Source organism: Aphelocoma coerulescens, chromosome 23 (genome assembly GCF_041296385.1).
Source record: "Aphelocoma coerulescens isolate FSJ_1873_10779 chromosome 23, UR_Acoe_1.0, whole genome shotgun sequence".
Classification (NCBI taxonomy): domain Eukaryota; kingdom Metazoa; phylum Chordata; class Aves; order Passeriformes; family Corvidae; genus Aphelocoma; species Aphelocoma coerulescens.
The window spans coordinates 904,739-922,862 of NC_091036.1; the positions used below are offsets into that span (position 1 = coordinate 904,739).

The following is an 18,124-nucleotide window of genomic DNA, read 5'->3' on the forward strand; positions in this document are numbered from 1 at the left end:
GCTGCTCCCAGCAGGATGGGGTTTGTCCCTGCTGAAGACTGAGGGCTGGGATATCCATCCAGCTGCTCAATTCCCCAGGGGATGAAGCCCTTGGAGCAGAGGTTTCTGAGGGAAGCAGGGTCATAAAGACACATCCCAAACTCAAAGAGAGGGATATTCCCTGGAATTCGGGCCAGCAAGACATCTCTGGGTTTGCTGGCACAAAACCTGGAGCACATCCAGCTCGTGGGGCTGGGGAATTTTTCTGGGAGCCTCCTGGGCTTTGGAATTTTTCCGTGGCTGGGGATGGCTCCAAGGACAGTGTGGGGACATCCAAACCCTGTCTGCTGCTCCAGGGATGGATCCATGGAGGCCTCCGGATAAAAACATCCAGGTCTCCTTTGGCAGCAGCTCTGCCAAATCTGTCCCTCCAGGCACTTCCAGGAATCCATTTGGGAAGGAGCTGGGAGGGAGGGACCCCGAGCCAAGGGTTTGGGATGCTCCCACTTCCCACTGTGGGAGGGGATGGATCCCACAGCTGGAACAGCGGCTCCCGCTGGGGACACTGGGGGGATGTGGGGATGGGGACACTGGGGGGATGTGGGGTGACAGCGGCTTGGCCAAAATCATGGAATGGTTTGGGTTGGAAGGACCTTGAATCCCACCCAGTGCCACCCCTGCCATGGCAGGGACACCTCCCACTGTCCCAGGCTGCTCCAACCCCAATGTCCAGCCTGGCCTTGGGCACTGCCAGGGATCCAGGGGCAGCCCCAGCTGCTCTGGCAATTCCATGCCAGCCCCTGCCCACCCTGCCAGGGAACAATTCCTGCCCAAGATCCCACCCAGCCCTGCCCTCTGGCACTGGGAAGCCATTCCCTGGCTCCTGGCCCTGAATCCCTTGGCCCCAGTCCCTCTGCAGCTCTCCTGGAGCCCCTTTAGGCCCTGCAAGGGGCTCGGAGCTCTCCCTGGAGCTTCTCCTCTCCAGCTGAACATTCCCAGTCTGTGCTGGAATCATCCAGGCTGCACTGGGATCATCCAGGCTGTACTGGGATGGTCCATGGCTGCACTGGGATCATCCAGGCTGCACTGGGATCATCCAGGCTGTACTGGGATGGTCCATGGCTGCAGTGGGATCATTCAGGCTCCTCAGCATCGCTGCCATTGCCATGGAAACCATTCCTTAACCCCCACCCTGATGGGACCAGGAGCAGGCAGAACCTTCTCCCTCCATTCCAGACCCCGGAGCCGTCGGCACCAAGAACTCAGGCCAGGCCCTGGGCAGACAATGTTTAAATGACTTTATTTTTTATCTTTTCCTCATTTTATAAATGGGCACAGCACAGAAAGAATTAAAAAAAATAGACAGTACCATTACAGTGCTAGATCCATTGGCAAAGATTATTTTTTAGAGTCTTTTTTTTTTGTCTTTTTTTTTGTTTTTTTTTTTTTGTCACTGTTTTTAAAGTTTTGGCCATTGAGTAAGAACAAAAACAATTAACAAACATTTTCGATTTTCCTTTCTTGGAACAGACACTATGAAGCCATTTCAGTACTAAACTCTAGGAGAGTTATGTACAAAAAAATGTTCTGTTTAAGATATGTCTCCTATTAAAAATATTTACATGCATTTTTCTTCCCTCCCGGATCCATTGAAAAGTCCAACACTTGAAATATTCCAGATTTTTTTTTGTTCTCCTCTTGGGATTGGAAATCAGCTCCAAAAAAAAAAAAAAAAAAAAAAAAACAAAAAAGTGAAGTTGGAATTATTTCAATCTTCTGGAAAGGGAGATTTTAAATTTTTTTTAAATTATTTTTGGATGTTTATCGCTGGATATTTTTTTTTGTCTTTTTCTAAAATTATTTTTATTTTTAATTTATACAAGAAGGTTGGATGTTTATTTACAGGGTGAGGGTTCATCCTGGAGATGCAGCGGTGAGAGGGAAGGGGGGGGATTTTAAAAAGTTTTCCTATCAAACTGCAATGGATTCCTGTTTTTGGGAGTCTGGGTTGATTGTCAGCAGGGCTGGGGTGACTCCGGCCAGGGGGGGACCCACAGCAGGAGGAATTCCTGCAGGAAAAATCCCTGGCGCCCTGGAGGCTTTAGGAGAAGCGCTGGAATGTGGGGTGTGAAAAAAAAAATCGGCCTTTTCTTTTTTTTAACCCAAAAATGGAAATAATGGGAAAAATAAAAATAGGAATAAAAAGTTTGGGCGCTCCGGACTGAGGCTCCTGCGCAGCCACGGGGGGGCCGCAGGCACCAGCGCTGGGGGCTGCTCCGGAGCTCGCGGGGATTTGGATCCATCCCGGGATCCCATCCCGGGATCTGCTCCGGCCCCGGCAGCGGCAAAAGGCTCCCGATCCCCACCCCGGATCGGGACCGGGATGGGGTGAATGTGAAGGGCAGGGAGGGGAGGGAGGAGCTGCGGGAATTTGCGAGGTGGAATCCCGCATCCTTTGGGGCAGGGAAGGAGGCTGAATCCCACATCCCTTGGAACGGGGAATCCCACATCCTTTGGGACAAGGGCCAAGGCTGAATCCCACATCCCTTGGGACAAGAGCTGAGGGGGAGTCCCACATCCCTCGCGACAGGGAATGAGGGGGAATCCCGCATACCTTGGGAGCGGGGCCAAGGACAAATCCCACATCCCTTGGGATGGGAAATGAGGCCAAACCCGACATCCTTTAGGACAGGGAATGAGGCTGAATCCCACATCCCCTGGGACAGGGGCTGAGGGTTGTAGAGCCCAACACGTGGTGCTGGAGGATAAATACTCCTCCTTTTCCTCTTTTTCCTCCTCCTTTTCCTCTTTTTCCTCCTCCTTTTCCTCTTTCCTCTTCCTTTCTCTCTTTTTCCTCTTCCCCCTCGCCCTCCTCCTCAGGAGCGGAGCCGCCCCGGCCCCGTGCCCGTCTGTACATCTCTAGCTGTACATTAATTACAGACACCTATATACACACCCCAACACCCCACAGCCCATCCCTGCTCCCACAGCCCCATCCCCGCTCCCGAGGAACCCGAGGAGCTCATTCCCATCAAACCTTCCAGGGCTGAAAGCTCAGCGTCACTTCAGAGCCTGGAAGAAAACCTTGGAGCCCGGGAAAAATCATGGCAAGGGTGGTTAAGGGGGGGAAAAGGGAATTAAAGATTCCATTCCTGTTCTCAGCTGAGGGGTTTGTCCCTGTGGAAGCCTCCAAGCTGGGGATTCATGGCAGGGAGAGCTCGGAATTCTGGAGCTGGAGGTGGAGGTGAGGCAAAGGAGCTCCCAGACAGGGATTGTCAGGGAAACTGGGGAGGGAATGGGGAAATTCCAGGCAAACCAGCCCATCCTGGCACTCACCCAGCCCAGAGCCATCCCCTTCCCTGCAGCCGGATCCCCCAGCACGGCTTGGTTTGGAAAAATCCAAACCCAGAGAGATTTTTGGCGGAAAGGGGCAATTCCCATCCCACACAGGGACCTGGTGCTTTTTATGGAAAGATCCGAAATCAGAGAGGTTTTTGGACAACTCCCAGCCCTGCAAAACCCACCCAGGGCTGGTCCTGCTGCTGCTGGGCCCCTTCCACATCCTGCCCTTCCCATCCCTTCCCTGCCCTTCCCAAACTCCCCATTCCAGCCCTGATTTGGGCTCTCAGCTCTTCCCTTCCCTTTGATCCCCTCCGCCTGCCTTCTCCTGATGGATGTGGCCCAGGAATCCCTGGATATTCTCCTGGTGGATATTCTCTCAGCAGGGAGAGCCCCGAGGCTGGCACAGCTGGCAGAGCAGCCCACACCACCCCGCAATTCCAGAATCTCCTAAAATTATCCAGCTGGAACAGGCAGGAGTCTCCCTGCGGCTCCGGCGCGTCACACGCACGCGGGAACGTGCGGAAAAGAAACGGAAAAGCCGTGGAAAATCCCTCAGGGAGCACAGCTGGAAGGAGCAGCACATCTGGGCGCTGTCCCAGCTGTTCCTGGCTGGGATCACCACGAGGGATCGGAATCTGATCGGAATTTGAGCAGAGGGGACGATGCCGGACTTGGCTTGGGGAAGAGAAGACGCTGGAGACGCTTCCGCTCGCGCCAGAGTTAATTTTCCCAAAAATCTGCTCTGCAGCCAGACCAGCAGCCGGGGGATGGCTCCTCCCGTGTCCCTCCCCATGGAGCTTCCTCACCTCTTCCCCACCAGGAATCCCTGAAAAGCCCCGGAGCAGGAGCTGCTGGAGGGAGGAGCTGCCTCCACCTGCACCGGGCAGCCCCTCGGGGTTTCCCCCATGCCCGTGGCTCTGCTCACGGAGAAATGATGTTATCCACCGATTGTTTTGCGAGATGGGCTGTCCCAAAAAACCCTGCCCAAGTTCTGCTCCATCCCAGCTCCGTGGGGGGAGGCACAGGATCACATCCTCCAGCACGGAGCCTTTTTCCCTCCAAGAACCAACTCCAGCAGCCCCCGTGGAGCTGAGGTGACACGAGAGGCTGTGACGTCATTAACACCACAAAAGGCGGCTCCAGGCCCCAAACCATTCTCCTGGAGCTCTCATCCCTCTCCAGGCGGAGCACAAACACGTGGAAGCAGGAGATATTTTTGATTATTCGATCGCTTCTGATTAGCAGTTTAATTACTTTCACCTATTTTTTTCCATGTGTTTATCTCATGTTTTAATTACCGCCAAAGTCCTGCCCAGGCTCCTCTCGCCCTCCCACCTCCAGCTTTCCTCGCTCCCGAAGCTGTGACGGATTTAAGTGCCAGGATTACAACTTAACACCAGCTGAGAGGGACGAGGTTAAGCTTGAGTGAATAAAAAAATTGCATTATGGAAGTTCAGACTATTAAATAGGGGGAAAAATGGAATGAAGAAGATTAAGGAGGCAGCTCTGAAAGGCAGCATTAAAAAGATTAAGCTGGGAGGGTTTTTTTTTTAAAGCAAGCTCCAAAGATTAAATCCAGGTTGTTCCAAAAGATGGGGATTTGGGGTGGCCTTGATTCACGCCACTCCCGTGTGTGTGATCCCAACAGGGGACCTCTAAATCACCAAATCCAGGAGTCCAAACTCCTTCTGGAGCAGCACAAAGTGGCTCTGGGTTGGCGCCAGGCTCCTTCTGAGTGTGTTCCATCTTTTGGAGCATCCTCATCCTTCATCCTCACCCTCGTCCTTCATCCTCACCCTCATCCTCCCTCTGGGATGAACATGGAAATGGTCTCACCACCACCCCAAACACCCAACAGGGCCTTCTCCAAGCTCCAAGAACCTAAACCATGAGGATTTTGAGGCTGACAGCTCAAAAATGAGGATTTAGGATTTCGAGGATTGATCCATGCACGGGGCTCTGTTCCCTATCCCGCAGTGAAGCCAGCTCATCATTTTGGGTTGTACCCCAGGGAAAGGCAGCCCAAACCTCCCATGTTCCCAACCTCAAATCCCACTCGAGCATCCCAGTGCAATGAGAAATCCCAGGGCTTTCATTTCCTTCCATACCTCTGTAACTGTGGGTGTGTGGGAGTGGAGATAAATATTTATCGTTATTTAAAATATTCATTTGCCCTCGCAAATCCTTTCTGCCATCTTGTAACCCCCACCAGGGCTACAAAACCCTAAATCCCCCAACCCCCTCAGGGGCCAAAGCGTCCCTGGCTCCGGGAAGGTTAATTCCCAAAGCGACAGAGTCAAAACAACCATTTTTTCCCCCAAATTTTCCCATTTAAATTGCTCCAAGAGCAAATCCAAAGTGTCCATGGGACCCCATCGAGATCACAACCACGGTGACAACAAAACTCCACAAACAGGGCTCCAGCTAATTAAGAACCACCTCATTGAAATATCTTAATTGAAATACCTCAATTGAAATATCTTAATTGAAATAGCTCAATTGAAATACCACAATTGAAATACCACAATTGAAATATCTTAATTGAAATATCTTAATTGAAATATCTTAATTGAATCTCCTTGCAGAGCTTGCTCCGGAAAATCCGGCCTTTCCCGAAGGCACCGGAGGGTCGGGATCTGCACCCTGGGCAGCCTCAGAGGGGAGACCTGGGGGTGCCAGGGTCGGGTTCTCTCCAGTGCCGTGGGTTGTGCTGGGATTTAAACACCAACGAAGGAAAACCGTCAGTCCTGGGGATTCAAACAACAAAGGAAAACCATCAGTCCTGGGTCTTTCCAACGATGTTGGGATCTTCCCAATGATCCAATCAACCCTGGGGCTGAGCCATGGTTCTGCCTCCTCTTCCTCACCGCTGGAGCCGGCGGGATCCCTGCTGGACCCTGAGGGGACAGGGATCATCCCTGCTTGGATTTCAGTCCTTAGGCTGCATCCCAGGCCGTGCAGAGCTCCGTTATCCCCTCTGGAAGAGCCGGGGGAGGATTCAGCTCCTCCATTCCCAGCTCCTCCCCAAGGAACGTCCCGCAAAGCCGAGCCTTAGTGGTCACAGTGAAAACCCAGCCCAAGCCAAGCCCAAACCCTTCAGCCAGGCGTGGATCCAAGGGATTCCAGGGGTGGCGGGATGGCAGCAGCCTGGGATGCCCCAGTGCAGCTCCACAAGCTCTCCGGAATGTCCATCCAAAGGGATCATTCCCAGCGTTTGTGTTTCTTTCCTTTTTCCCCACTCCAAGAGCAAAGCCCGGGGCGCCAGGTGTTCCAGCCCCTCGTGCTTTTCCCGAGCTTCCCGGAGCATTGGAGAGAGCCGTGTTCTGTCTTCCAGCAGAAGGGGATTCCTGCAGAGCGACTGACCCCATTCCCAAAGAAACCCAAAAAATAAAGACAAGACAGAGGGAAGGAAATCTCCCTCCTTTATGGATGGAAAAAAAAAAACGGGAGATAAATCCAAAGCGACCCCGCTGCGCCCCAGGGCTGGCAGGAGATGTCCGCATCCCAGAGTTTGTGGTGGTGGTGGTGGGAAAAGTCCGGTTGAGCTCCAGGCACCGTGGGCAGCCCATCCTGTGTTCTCCAGGGCATTCCTGGGCACGGCCGCCCTGGCATCGGCTCCTTGGCATCGGCCCCGTGTCCCGTCCCTCCCGCCAGCAGAAAGGCCAGCGGTGCTCGGTGTGACCCCAGCGGTGCTCGGTGTGACCCCAGAGGTGCTCGGTGTCACCTCGGTGCTGCTTGGTGCCACCTCAGCGCTGCTCCGGGCACCCCGTGCCCCCCATGCCAAGGATGCGTTTCCTCCTTCAGCTGCTGCGGGTTTTGCTTCGTAAATTCACAGTCTGATCCCAAAAAAAGAGGGGTGGTGGGGGGCAAGGAAAGAGAGAGACCGGATGGAGGAGAGGAGGAGAGGGTTTGGAGCAGGGAGGGAGTGAGGGAGGGAGCGTGAGGCACTCCGGGCTCTCGGTCTACGCGTAGAACTCCTCCTGCTTGTCGGGTTTCTGGTAGGTCACGTTGGCCTGCTTGGGCTCCTCCAGGGTGTAGCTGCCCTCGTCCTTCTTCTTCATGCGGTAGATGAGCAGCATGACCAGGAAGGCGGCGAAGAGGGCGCCCACCACGCCGCCCACGATGACCGCTGCAACAATGGCACAGGGGACACGGCCGTCAGTGCCACCTGCGGCCATCAGCGGCACCGCCAGCTGCCAGTGCCACCTCCAGCCCAGCCATCAGTGCCAACCCCTGCCCTCAGTGTCACCGCCAACCCTCAGTGTCACCCACAACCCTCAGTGCCACCCCCTGCCTTCAGTGTCACCCACAACCCTCAGTGCCACCCCCTGCCCTCAGTGTCACCCCCAACCCTCAGTGCCACCCCCGTCCCTCAGTGCCACCCCCTGCCCTCAGTGCCACCCACAACCCTCAGTGCCACCCCCGTCCCTCAGTGCCACCCCCTGCCTTCAGTGTCACCCCCAACCCTCAGTGCCACCCCCTGCCCTCAGTGTCACCCCCAACCCTCAGTGCCACCCCCGTCCCTCAGTGCCACCCCCTGCCCTCAGTGTCACCCCCAACCCTCAGTGTCACCCACAACCCTCAGTGCCACCCCCTGCCTTCAGTGCCACCCCCCAACCCTCAGTGCCACCCCCGTCCCTCAGTGCCACCCCCTGCCTTCAGTGCCACCCCCAGCCCAGCCTGGCTTCCAGCACAGAGCCTGGGGGGATCATTTGGGATTCCAGCCGGGTTTTGTGCTTTGGAAGTTTGGCAGCAGCCTCTCAGCGGTGGCTGGATCACCCCAGCACAGCTTTGGATTTCCAGGAAAAAAATCCCATTTTTATCCTGGAAATCCAGCCCAGCACAAGCAAATTGTGCACAACATTCCCAGCAAAGGCATGGAGACCCTGGGGCCCCCGGCACAGCCAGGGAGCAATTCTGGGAGGTGGGTGTGGGTTATCCCAGGCTTGGCACTACTCCCGTTTGGGGAGATCCTTCATTTGGGATTCCAGCCTGGTTTTGAGCTTTGGAAGTTTGGGAGCAGTGCTGGAAGTTGAGCCATGACCACAACACATCATTGCACTAAAATCCTTAATTTTTTTCCTGGAAATCCATCTCAGGGGAAGCAAATTGTGCACAGCATTCCTGGCAAAGGCATGGAGAGCCCTGGGACACCCCACAGAGCAATTTTGGGAGGTGGGTGTGGGTTATCCCAATGCCCTTCCCAGGACCGTCCCCTCTCCTGGCACAGCCCGGCTCCCCATGGCCCCAAACCCTCCCCCCCAAACCCCGGCCCCATATCTCACCTATCAACACCTCTTTCCTCTCCAGGATGTTTTTCTGGGGCAGCTGAGCAGCTGAGTTCCCCGAGTCTATCGTGTTGTCCATCAGCCCTGTCTCCACGTTCCTGCCGGGCCCCGGCCCCGCCGGCGGCGTCACCACGGCCACCACCTCATTCCTGAGGCTGGGACGAGTCGTCTCCTCCTCCTCCCGGATCTCAAAGTCCCCACTGGGGCCGCTGCTGGCCGGGACCTCCAGCTCGTTGTCGGGGACTGTCGTCACCTCCCCCGGCTCCATCTGGGAGAAAGGACAAGATGGAGAAGGGGACAAGGACCAAAGAGTGTCCGCGGGGAGGACACCACAGGACCAAGGACAGGGTGGGGGATGTGGGGGTAATGTTGGGGTGTCCCTTCCCTCCGCCACTGAGGCTGTACTGCAGTGACAACACAGCCCCGCAACTTGATGGTCACCAAATGGCTGAGGCCACCACGGCTGAGCTGGGCCATTCTCTGTCCCCATCCCAGGACCTGTTCCCAGTAGCTTCTCCCAAAGAGATCCCACACCAGACCCCCCACCCTCATGGAAGAATTTCTTCCCAACATCCCATCCCAGACCCTTTTTTGGGCTCTGTCCCCAGAGCGCAGGTTGGATGTCTCAGCTCCCTCCTAACACCAAGTGCCACAACGTCCTTGTGGAGGTGACACAACGCTGGTGTCACACCAGCACAGCAGCAGGAAGGGTTGGTGCCTCTGGATGAGCTCCAGGGGGTCCTTCCCTGTTCCTTTCCTCCCTTCCAGCTGCACAGGGCAGGAGCAGGAGGATGTGTCCTTGTCACCCAGGACACGGAGCCAGCCCCACTCTCTGCTGTCCTTTCTGTCCTTGCCTAATTCCCTTGGCAAGGAGGGGATCCCGGCCGGGAGGGCAAATATTTCCTGGGACTATGATCCATCCCACCCCTGATCCAGGCACTGCCTCCTGCACGTCTCCTCAGGACCAAATCCCGCCAGGACCAAATCCCCTTTTCCCTGCCACGTATCCACCAGGCTGGAGCATCCCCAAGGCAAACGTCCCTGGGATCCCTCCCTGGTGGGGCCAATGGCTCCTTCCCCGCCTGCCTCGGTCGCAAAGCAGGATTCGGGATGAGCCAGGGGTCAGGATGGGCCAGGATTCGGGATGAGCCGGGGGTCAGGATGGGCGAGGGTTTGGGATGAGCCGGGGTTCGGGATGGGCCAGGGTTTGGGATGAGCGGGAGGTCAGGATGGGTGAGGGTTTGGGATGAACCGGGGTTCGGGATGGGCCAGGGTTTGGGATGAGTGGGGGGTCAGGATGAGCCAGGATTCGGGATGAGCCGGGGGTCAGGATGGGTGAGGGTTTGGGATGAGTGGGGGGTCAGGATGGGCCGGGAGCTGGGGTGGGGGTGGGAGCCCTCTCCATGTCCCGCTGCCCCGGGGCCAGCACACGGCTCAGCGCTTCCCACAGCGGCCGCGTTTGTGACAGGGATTAATTGGAGGTCAGCGAGAGCCCCGAGCGCTCTGAGCGTGCATTTGCAGGCGGAAAAGAGGGAGCAGTTTAGACAAATCACTCCACCTTTCACTCAAAGCGGCTGCAAAGTGCCCCCGAGGGGCTCTGAGCTCGAGATGGAGATGAAATCCCTGCTCAGGACACCTGACGGGCTGGAAATGTGCCATCAAGCCATAATTGAGGAGCGTTTGGGACTCCCGGCAAGGGCTGGGAGCTGGGAGATTACACCAAACCCCGAGGAAAGACACCAAACCCCGAGGAAAGACACCAAACGCCAAGGAATGACACCAAACCCCGAGGAAAGACACCAAACCCCGAGGAAAGCCGCGGTGTCCCCGTGGGATGTGGCACCGCTCCCCTCCTGCCAGGGGAAGCCGCTCTGGACAAGGCAGTGCCGGTGTCACTGGCATTTGTGGCACATCCTGCGTGTCCCCATGAGCTCGTCCCGGTGCCCCGGCTAAACCCCCACTTCCATCTCCTTCCCAGCTCCCAGATTTCCACTCTGGAAGAGCCCAGCCTGCCTCAACATCCCTCAGAGCCACTGGCCAAGGACGGATGGACACCAAAGGCTTCCCGTGGCCAAGGACAGATGGACACCAAAGGCTTCCCGTGGCCTCCACTTGGCTTCCCACGGAGCCCAGGAGCCCCTGCAGGTGAGAAGGGCTCCGGCTCCTACCTGGGGGGCCTCTGTGGGCGGCAGCGTGGTGGCAGCGGGCGGCAGGGCCGTGCTTTTCTCGGGGAGCTCTGCAGTCCTCGAGGTGCTGGGCTTTGGCAGGGCCCTGGGCCTGGCCGTGCTGCTGGGGACAAGGCGTGACGTGGCCACCTCTGTCGGGGTGCTGCTTTCGGGGACAGGCGTGGTGGGTGTCTCCAGGGTGGTGGCCCGGGTGGTGGCCGCCTTGGTGGCCAAGGGGGGCAGGAACCTCCGGATGGTGGTGGGTTTAGCTGTGGCCACCGTGGTGCTGCTGGTGGTCGTGGTGGCCGAGGTGGTGGTGGTAGCGATGGTGGTGGTGGCCGAGGTGGTGGTGGTGGTGGCCGTGGTGGTCGGGGACTCGCTGGCTGTGGTGCTGGTGGTGGTCACTTTCCAGCTGGGCACCACTGGTGCCTCCGTGGTCCTGGGGATGAGGAAGGCGCTGGTTGCCTGCCCGGGGGTGGTGTCCTGGGGCGTGGGGGACGGCTCCAGCGGCGTTGCCACAGGCTGGGCGGCCGTGACGGGCAGCACGGCCGCTGTGGTGGGCAGCGTCACCAGCGTGTCCGTGGTCAGGCTCACGGCCGTGTCCAGCCCCAGCTCCGGCTCAAAATCTGAAATGGGGAGACAAGGGAGAAGTGAAACCGCTGCTGATGAATTTCCCTGACGTCAGCCCAAAATCCGGGAGCATGGATGGCTCCAGGCTTGGCAGAAACCAAGGGCTGGCCCCGTGTGTTGGCCAAAGCCCTCTCTGGGGTCTGTGGAAGGGCTGGTCCTGCCCAGTAGGGCCAGAGGCTGAACTGGGACATGGAGGCACTGGAGCCCAACCTTTGGGACAGCTCCCGGTGCTTTTGTCTCAGAGGACAACTCCAGAGATGGATAAAGGGCAATTCCCTCCCTCACATCCCCTCTGCAGCCCCCCAACCCCACACCCATCCAGCAACCCTTCTCAGGAACCCCAAAACCCCACAGCCAGCCAGGGACCCTCCCCAGGACCCCCCCCAGTTACTCACAGCCCGAGCCAGAGCCGGAGTAGACGTCGTCCAGCTCATCTTCTCCGAAGGGATCGTCGTCCCCGGAGCCCTCCAGGTCCACGGGCCGCTCGTAGTTCTCATTGCGCCAGCGCTGAGCCTGCGACCGGAGGGACACGTGAGCGGCTCCAGCCCCACTGAGGCGACACCCCAGACCCCCCTCGTGGGACGAGGCACAGGAAAAGCCAGACCAAGGCAGCGGCAGCACCAACAACCTCCAGCTGAACCACCCAGAATCACGGTGTTTTCCCCCAAAACAGCTCAGAGCGAGCTCACATCGACTCCAACATTTCCCATGGGCAAAAAGCCCTCTTTTTGGGAAAACCCAACAACTCCCTCTGCAAGCTGTCAGAACAAGGCTCAGTTTGGTTCTCCAGCTGGCTGGGGATGATTTCCCTGCTGTTTTTCCTGGCTCCGGTGTGACAGCAACACCTCATCAGCTGCCACAGCCTGGGAAGCCTCGAGAGGAAACAACGCCAGACTTCAAATATTCCCCTGCTTCCCAGAGCTGCGAAATCGCGGGGAGCCCTCGCTAGCACGGCTCTTAAACATCTCGTTTTCAGATCAAAGTGTCTCCTGTCGGTGTTGCAAGGAAACGCTTTGGCACCTCATTACAAGGCAAACAAGGCGGCTTTGATCGGCGAGATCGCAGCGGATGTTTCGAGATGTAACGAGCCGGGTTCGAGCTTCAGTTTCAAATCAAGGCCTTGAAGGGTCCCTGTCGCGTTTTACCTCCCGAAAACAGCTCGGGGTTTCTTTGTTTTCGCTGCAGCTTGGAGCAGAACGGAGTTTTGGACAGTCAGACAGAGAAATGTGGGATTTAACTTGTGTTTTGTCCTCACATCCCTTCTCCCATCAGGAGAGAGAATCCATCGGCTTGGGAAGGGCAGGGGGAGTGGGGTTTTTGAGTGTCTGAGCTGTGTCTGGCTGGAGCTGCTCCAGCTCTTCCCAGCAGCCGCTGGATGTATCCTGCCGGTCTCCAACACCCCACGTGCTGCCCAAATCTCTGGGAATATTCAGCCTTTGCCCCACAGCTGAGGCACCGTCCTGGATTCCCAGACGCCGCTCACCAGCAGCTCGCTGGAGCTGGTGATCCGGCAGAATAAATCCGCGGGGATTTGGGAACCTCACGGCCCTCTGGTATGAGGCAGGCCACCAAAACTAATGGGAAGGCAAGGAAAAAACCCAAGGATTGAGGGGATGCAGGAAGAAATATTTGGAATCACTCTCATTTGCCCTTTGATGTTTTCACACCAAAAACATCAAGGCTCCCCAGGAAATGAGGAGAGCCCGGGGCTCCCCAGCCCATCCCCATTCCCGAGGGTGGGATTCTCCCTGTGTGACCTGCAGAGCCTCTCCCTGATGGGAGCCACATGGCCCTGCTCCCTCTGCTCCTCCTGAAATTGGAACCAGATGAGGCCGTTCCAGACTCCTGGCTCCAGGCTTGGAGCAGGGAATGGGAATGGAAGCGCCACGTGTGGCACAAGGATGTTCCTACAGACGCCTCTGCATCTCTGAACACACCCTGGGGGACAGGGACTGGCTGGTTCGGGGCTTCCCAAATTCCCTGTCCATCCCTCCTTCCCCAGGCGGGGAGGATCAGGGTGTTTCATTTATTGAGGGCATTTTCCATTAAAATTCCCTAAATCTGCCCCAAACCAGAACCCAAAACACACTGCCATGGTAAAAGCTCTCAGTGCCGAGTGTTTCGCCTCGGGAGGAGGGAAGCAGGGGAAATCTATCCATCTTGGAGCACCGGGAGAGGCCGGGAACCTCCCCGGGATGCTCTCAGGCCCTGCTGCGCCCGGTCGCCATCGCCACGGCAACGATCGCCATGGCAACACCTCCTCCATGGCGACGCATCCCGCTGGAGCCATGGGTGGTGTCCTGCAGCTCAAACCCGGGGATGGGGGCTCCTTCCATCTCCTCCAGCTCCAGTCCAGGGATGGGGCTCATTCCCAGGGTGGGGACAGGGGAACACAGCTGTGGGCTGGGATAAGGTGGGGGACAGGGGGGAGGAGGCAGCTCCAGCTCCTGGGGGAGAATCCAGGCTGGGGGAGAATCCCGAGTCAGTTCCAGGTATCCATCCATGGATTTTGAGGAGGGTGGGAGCAGCACCCCCAGCTCAGGGAGCAGCCCTGACTGGGAGGGATCTGCTCCAGGCGGGAGGTGACAGGGACACCCCAGGCCGGGGCTGTTCCAGCCCTCCTGGCTGCCAGCAGAAGCTCGGCAGTTTTTTCCTTGAGGGAATCAGAAAGGAAATCAGGATTCGGCTCTGGAATGTGGCGCTTCCTGAGGCAGCTGGGAGCCAGGTTTGGGTTGTGCCTGCAGCTCCAGCTGAGGCGACAAATCCAGGTGGCCAAGTCCTTTCCTTGGCACGTGCCAGGTTCACTGGCAGCATCCACGAGCACCTCCAGGGTGATGAATCCCAGGAAAACACGGAATTCCACAATCCCATTCCAAGCCCAGCCCTGATTCCAAGCCCTGGCATCCTGAGGAACCCACTCATCCCACAGCCCCTGGGACCACCAGGGGTTGGAGATGAGGAGCTTCCTGCTGGGAGAAGACCTGGAAGGGCGAGCTGGGGATGGAGGCGATTTTGTCCCGTGATAGGAAGGTCTGCGCCCATCCAGCAGCCTCTGGAATATCTGGGATGTGGGCTGGGGCCAAGGCAGGGAAAGGGGGGGTCAGCAGGGACACAGGGAAGCAGCCGGCTCCACATCCCAACGGGGAAAGAGGGGAAGGGAGATGGAATCAGGGTGAAAGCACCTGGAGAGCGGGACAGGGCCATGCACGGGGTGCAAGGACCCATTTCCCATCCCACAGATCCCCATCCCGTGGTGCCAGGTCCAGGTTCCCATCTCCGCATCCCATTCCCTGCCCATCCCGCTTCCAAAATGAACAGCAAAACCAAAAAGCCAAAATCTGTTTGGATTCCAGCCCCAGAGAGCTCTGGGAAGTCCAGATCCAGAGAAACTCTGGGAAGCCCAAATCCCATTCCAGCAACTCCAAGTGCCACCGGGAGAGGATGGGGTGGAAGGAGAACGACCCAGCCAGGATGGAGCCAATGGATCAACAGCACCCCAGGCTGCTCCTGCCAGGGAAATGCTGGGTCTGGGCACGTTGGAAAACTTGGAATGACACAGCCAGGGCAGGAATGCATCAGGAGCACAAAGATTCTTTCTCCAGGAAGACACTTCCACACTGAGAACACATCATAGGGAAATGTTGATTCTTTCCATATTTTCCATGGGATATTTTCAATTGTTCACCCCTCAGAAGTCCTTTTCTGGTGCTTTTTATGGAAAACCTCAATAACTCATCCCAGCATATGGCTTAGGGATCCTATAAACAGCTGGAATAACAAGGCCTTGCACAAAAAGCTGGATCGAAAACATTTCTGGACCTTAAAAGACTCCACGATTCTTTTCCCACTCCAAAACATCGCTGAATTTCCACTCCCCGATCCAAGGCTGGGAGTTAAAAATAAATCTGCTGGAAAGCTGCTCTGGGCAGGAATCTGGGAAAAGACCACCCTGGGATCCAGGACCACCAGAGCTGCTTGGGATGGAGATTCCCAAGGCAAAACCCAGAGGATGAGCTGGAATTTGGGATGCAGGATTTTGGAAAAGGGGCGTGGATGCTCATCCCAGTGGAGATCCCACTCCCAAAATGTGACATGAGCTCAGCCAGCACCAGCCCCTTGGTTTGTGTCCCTTCTTTGTTCCTTGCTTTAATTAAATTCCCAATTAAGAGCTGCCCAAAGCCCGGCGCGTTTGGATTTAATTGGCCACTTATTCTCTTCAAGGAAAATAATCATTAACGTCGACAGAGGAGCTGCAATTATCCCGGATTCCTATGGATTCTCCACTGCCAGCGAGAGGAGCCAGGCACATCCCAGAAAGGGACATGGATGCTCCCGAGCTGCATCATCCCTCAGGGAACAGAGCGAAATTCCAGGTCTGGGTACTCCGGATCAAGCTCCATCTCTTCCTCCTCCTCCCTGGATTGCCATTTTTCATCCCAGTTCTCCCATGGATCAGTGCCAGATCCCACCCCACTCCACAGTAAACATCCCCGAGCCGGGGCTGGCAGGAAAAATCAGGAATTTCCTGACGTGAATCGTATCCAGCCCCTCACCTCTACCCCGCTGCTCTACCTGGCCACGACATCCCAAACCTCCGGCATTCTCCGTCCTCCTGTGGGAGCATCCCGCTGATCCATGGGGACAACAGACGGGATGGACAAATCCAGCCTGGTCCCAGGCAGGGACGGGCAGAGTTTGGGATGGGGCACCCCCAGCTCTGCCCCACTGCAGTCCCTGCTCTACCTGGCCAGGACACCCCAAACCTTTGGACTCCTTGATCCCCCTATGGAGAGCATCCTGTTAATCCCCGGGGGAATCTGGAGACAGGGATGGACAGACCCAGCTGGATCCCAGGCCGGGATGGGCAGATCTTGGGCAGAGGCACCCCCAGCTCTGCCCCGCTCTGGCCAGGCCCATCCTTCCCCACCCCGAGGATTCCCAGCTCCCTGCCCGTTAATTCCCATGGGATTGTTCATTGCCACGCCGCCGCAGCCGACCCCGGAGAATCCAGCCCTGCCCGTAGGCTGCCCGCAGCCCCCAGACCCCATCCCCGGGAGGCTCCCACCGCCGGCTCCACCCAGTCCTGCCCCTGTTCCATCCACTGCCTCCTTCCCGGCTCTCCCAGCCGCCATCCCAGCTGGAATTCCACCCCTCCCTCATTAAGGAATTGATTTAATTTGCTCTGCTCCATAATCCTATTGCAGTTTAACACGAAAAACCAGCCCGGGCTTTTCTCACCTTCCACCAGGCTCATCCCAGAGCTCCCTCAGCTCCCCCCGTCTCCGCTTCCCAAAGAACTCCAAAATAGGAATTTTTTTCTATAGCTCCTCTTGTTTTCCGGGAGCGCTTGGCACAGGGATGGGCTCTGACTGCTGGACACCTTCTGACAGCTCCAAGCCACTGCTGGTTGGGATTTTGGGATTCCCACATTCCCTGTTTTGCTTCCAGCTCCTCCAGGAGCGCTCACCCCACCCCGCCGAGGGAATCCCGTCCTGTGCTCCCTACCTGGGCTGTGGAGAAGGAGTTTGGCCAAGAAAAACATCTTTTGAGTCATTTTTTTAATTGAATTTTTTGGAATTCAGAGTTCAGAGGGAGCTCTGGACACGGCTGGGGGGGAAAGAAATCACCCCATGGCTCAGTTTACCTGTAAAAGATCCGCAAATAATCCAGGAACAGGGAGCGGCTCCTCTCCCATCCCAAAAGTGCTGGGGACAGTTTTCCCAGGGACATCCACATCTCCTCCACATTTCCCTGCTCTCCCTTTCCCCCAGATATCCCTGGGATTGGATGTGCACCTGTTTCCTTTTTTTCAATTGGTTTTTTCCCGATTCTCCCCTTTTTTTTAATCTTTATTTCTCATTTTTCTTGCATCCCCTCAATTCCAGGCTCCAGAACCTCTTGGCTCTTCCCAGCAAAGAGACAGAGGAAAAAAAAACTCATTCCCAGCCCTCCTGAGTGGGAAGAAACCCCCTGAAATTTGCACCTGAAAGCCCCAAAACCAGAAACCAAAAATCCCCCAAATCCCAGAGCTTTTAAGCCGCACCTGAGGGGCTCCATGGGAAGTTTTGCACACCCAGAAAAATTTATTATCCCATAAAATGAACCTGAGGAGGAGGAGCTGTGGGGAAGAACTTGCTGGGGAGCAGCCTCCTGTATCCTGATTAATCCCAAAATTAGCCCTGAGAGGATTTTTCTGGGATCTGAACGAATTATTCCCATTTTTCGGGACATTTTCAGACACCCCCCTGCCCATCACAGGAAGGTGAAAATGAACATTTGCCCTCCTGAGGGTTTTTCCTCCATCCCCGAGGAGCAGCCGATCCCTCGGGATGGATCCCGGGAATTGCAGCCTCCCAAACCCAGCCCCGCTGAGATCCGGGAGGCTTTTGGTGACAGCTGCAGCTCCTGGGAGCGCCCAAATCTCCGGACAGATGGTTGGGCTGATTACACAGCTCGGGTCACCCCAGAGCACCCCTGCGCTTCCAGCAGCTCCCGAGGGACGGGAAATATTCCCTCTCCCAGCCTCGCGTCGGGAAGGAGCGTTTTTAGCCCCTTTTCCACCATTTTTGCCCCCTTTCCACCATTTTTGCCTCCATTTTTTGCCCCTTTTCACCATTTTTGCCCATTTTCCACCATTATTTGCCTGTTTTCCACCACTTTTTGCCCATTTTCCATCATTTTTGCCCACTTTCCACCAGTTTTGCCCATTCTTCACCATTT

The 18,124-nt window shown here is 56.5% G+C and overlaps 1 protein-coding gene across 1 annotated transcript in view; it reads right to left on the bottom strand.

Annotated features, from left to right (window-relative positions):
* Nucleotides 1-4,532: 4,532 nt before the first annotated feature.
* Nucleotides 4,533-18,124, bottom strand: part of SDC3 (syndecan 3) — a 36,447-nt gene continuing 22,855 nt past the window's right edge. The window contains exons 2-5 of the mRNA XM_069035950.1: nt 11,800-11,917; nt 10,778-11,400; nt 8,607-8,877; nt 4,533-7,450 (exon numbers count right to left, since the gene is read on the bottom strand). Coding sequence (XP_068892051.1) covers nt 7,284-7,450; nt 8,607-8,877; nt 10,778-11,400; nt 11,800-11,917 — 1,179 coding nt within the window. The 3' untranslated portion in view covers nt 4,533-7,283. The remainder of the gene's footprint in view (nt 7,451-8,606; nt 8,878-10,777; nt 11,401-11,799; nt 11,918-18,124) is intronic.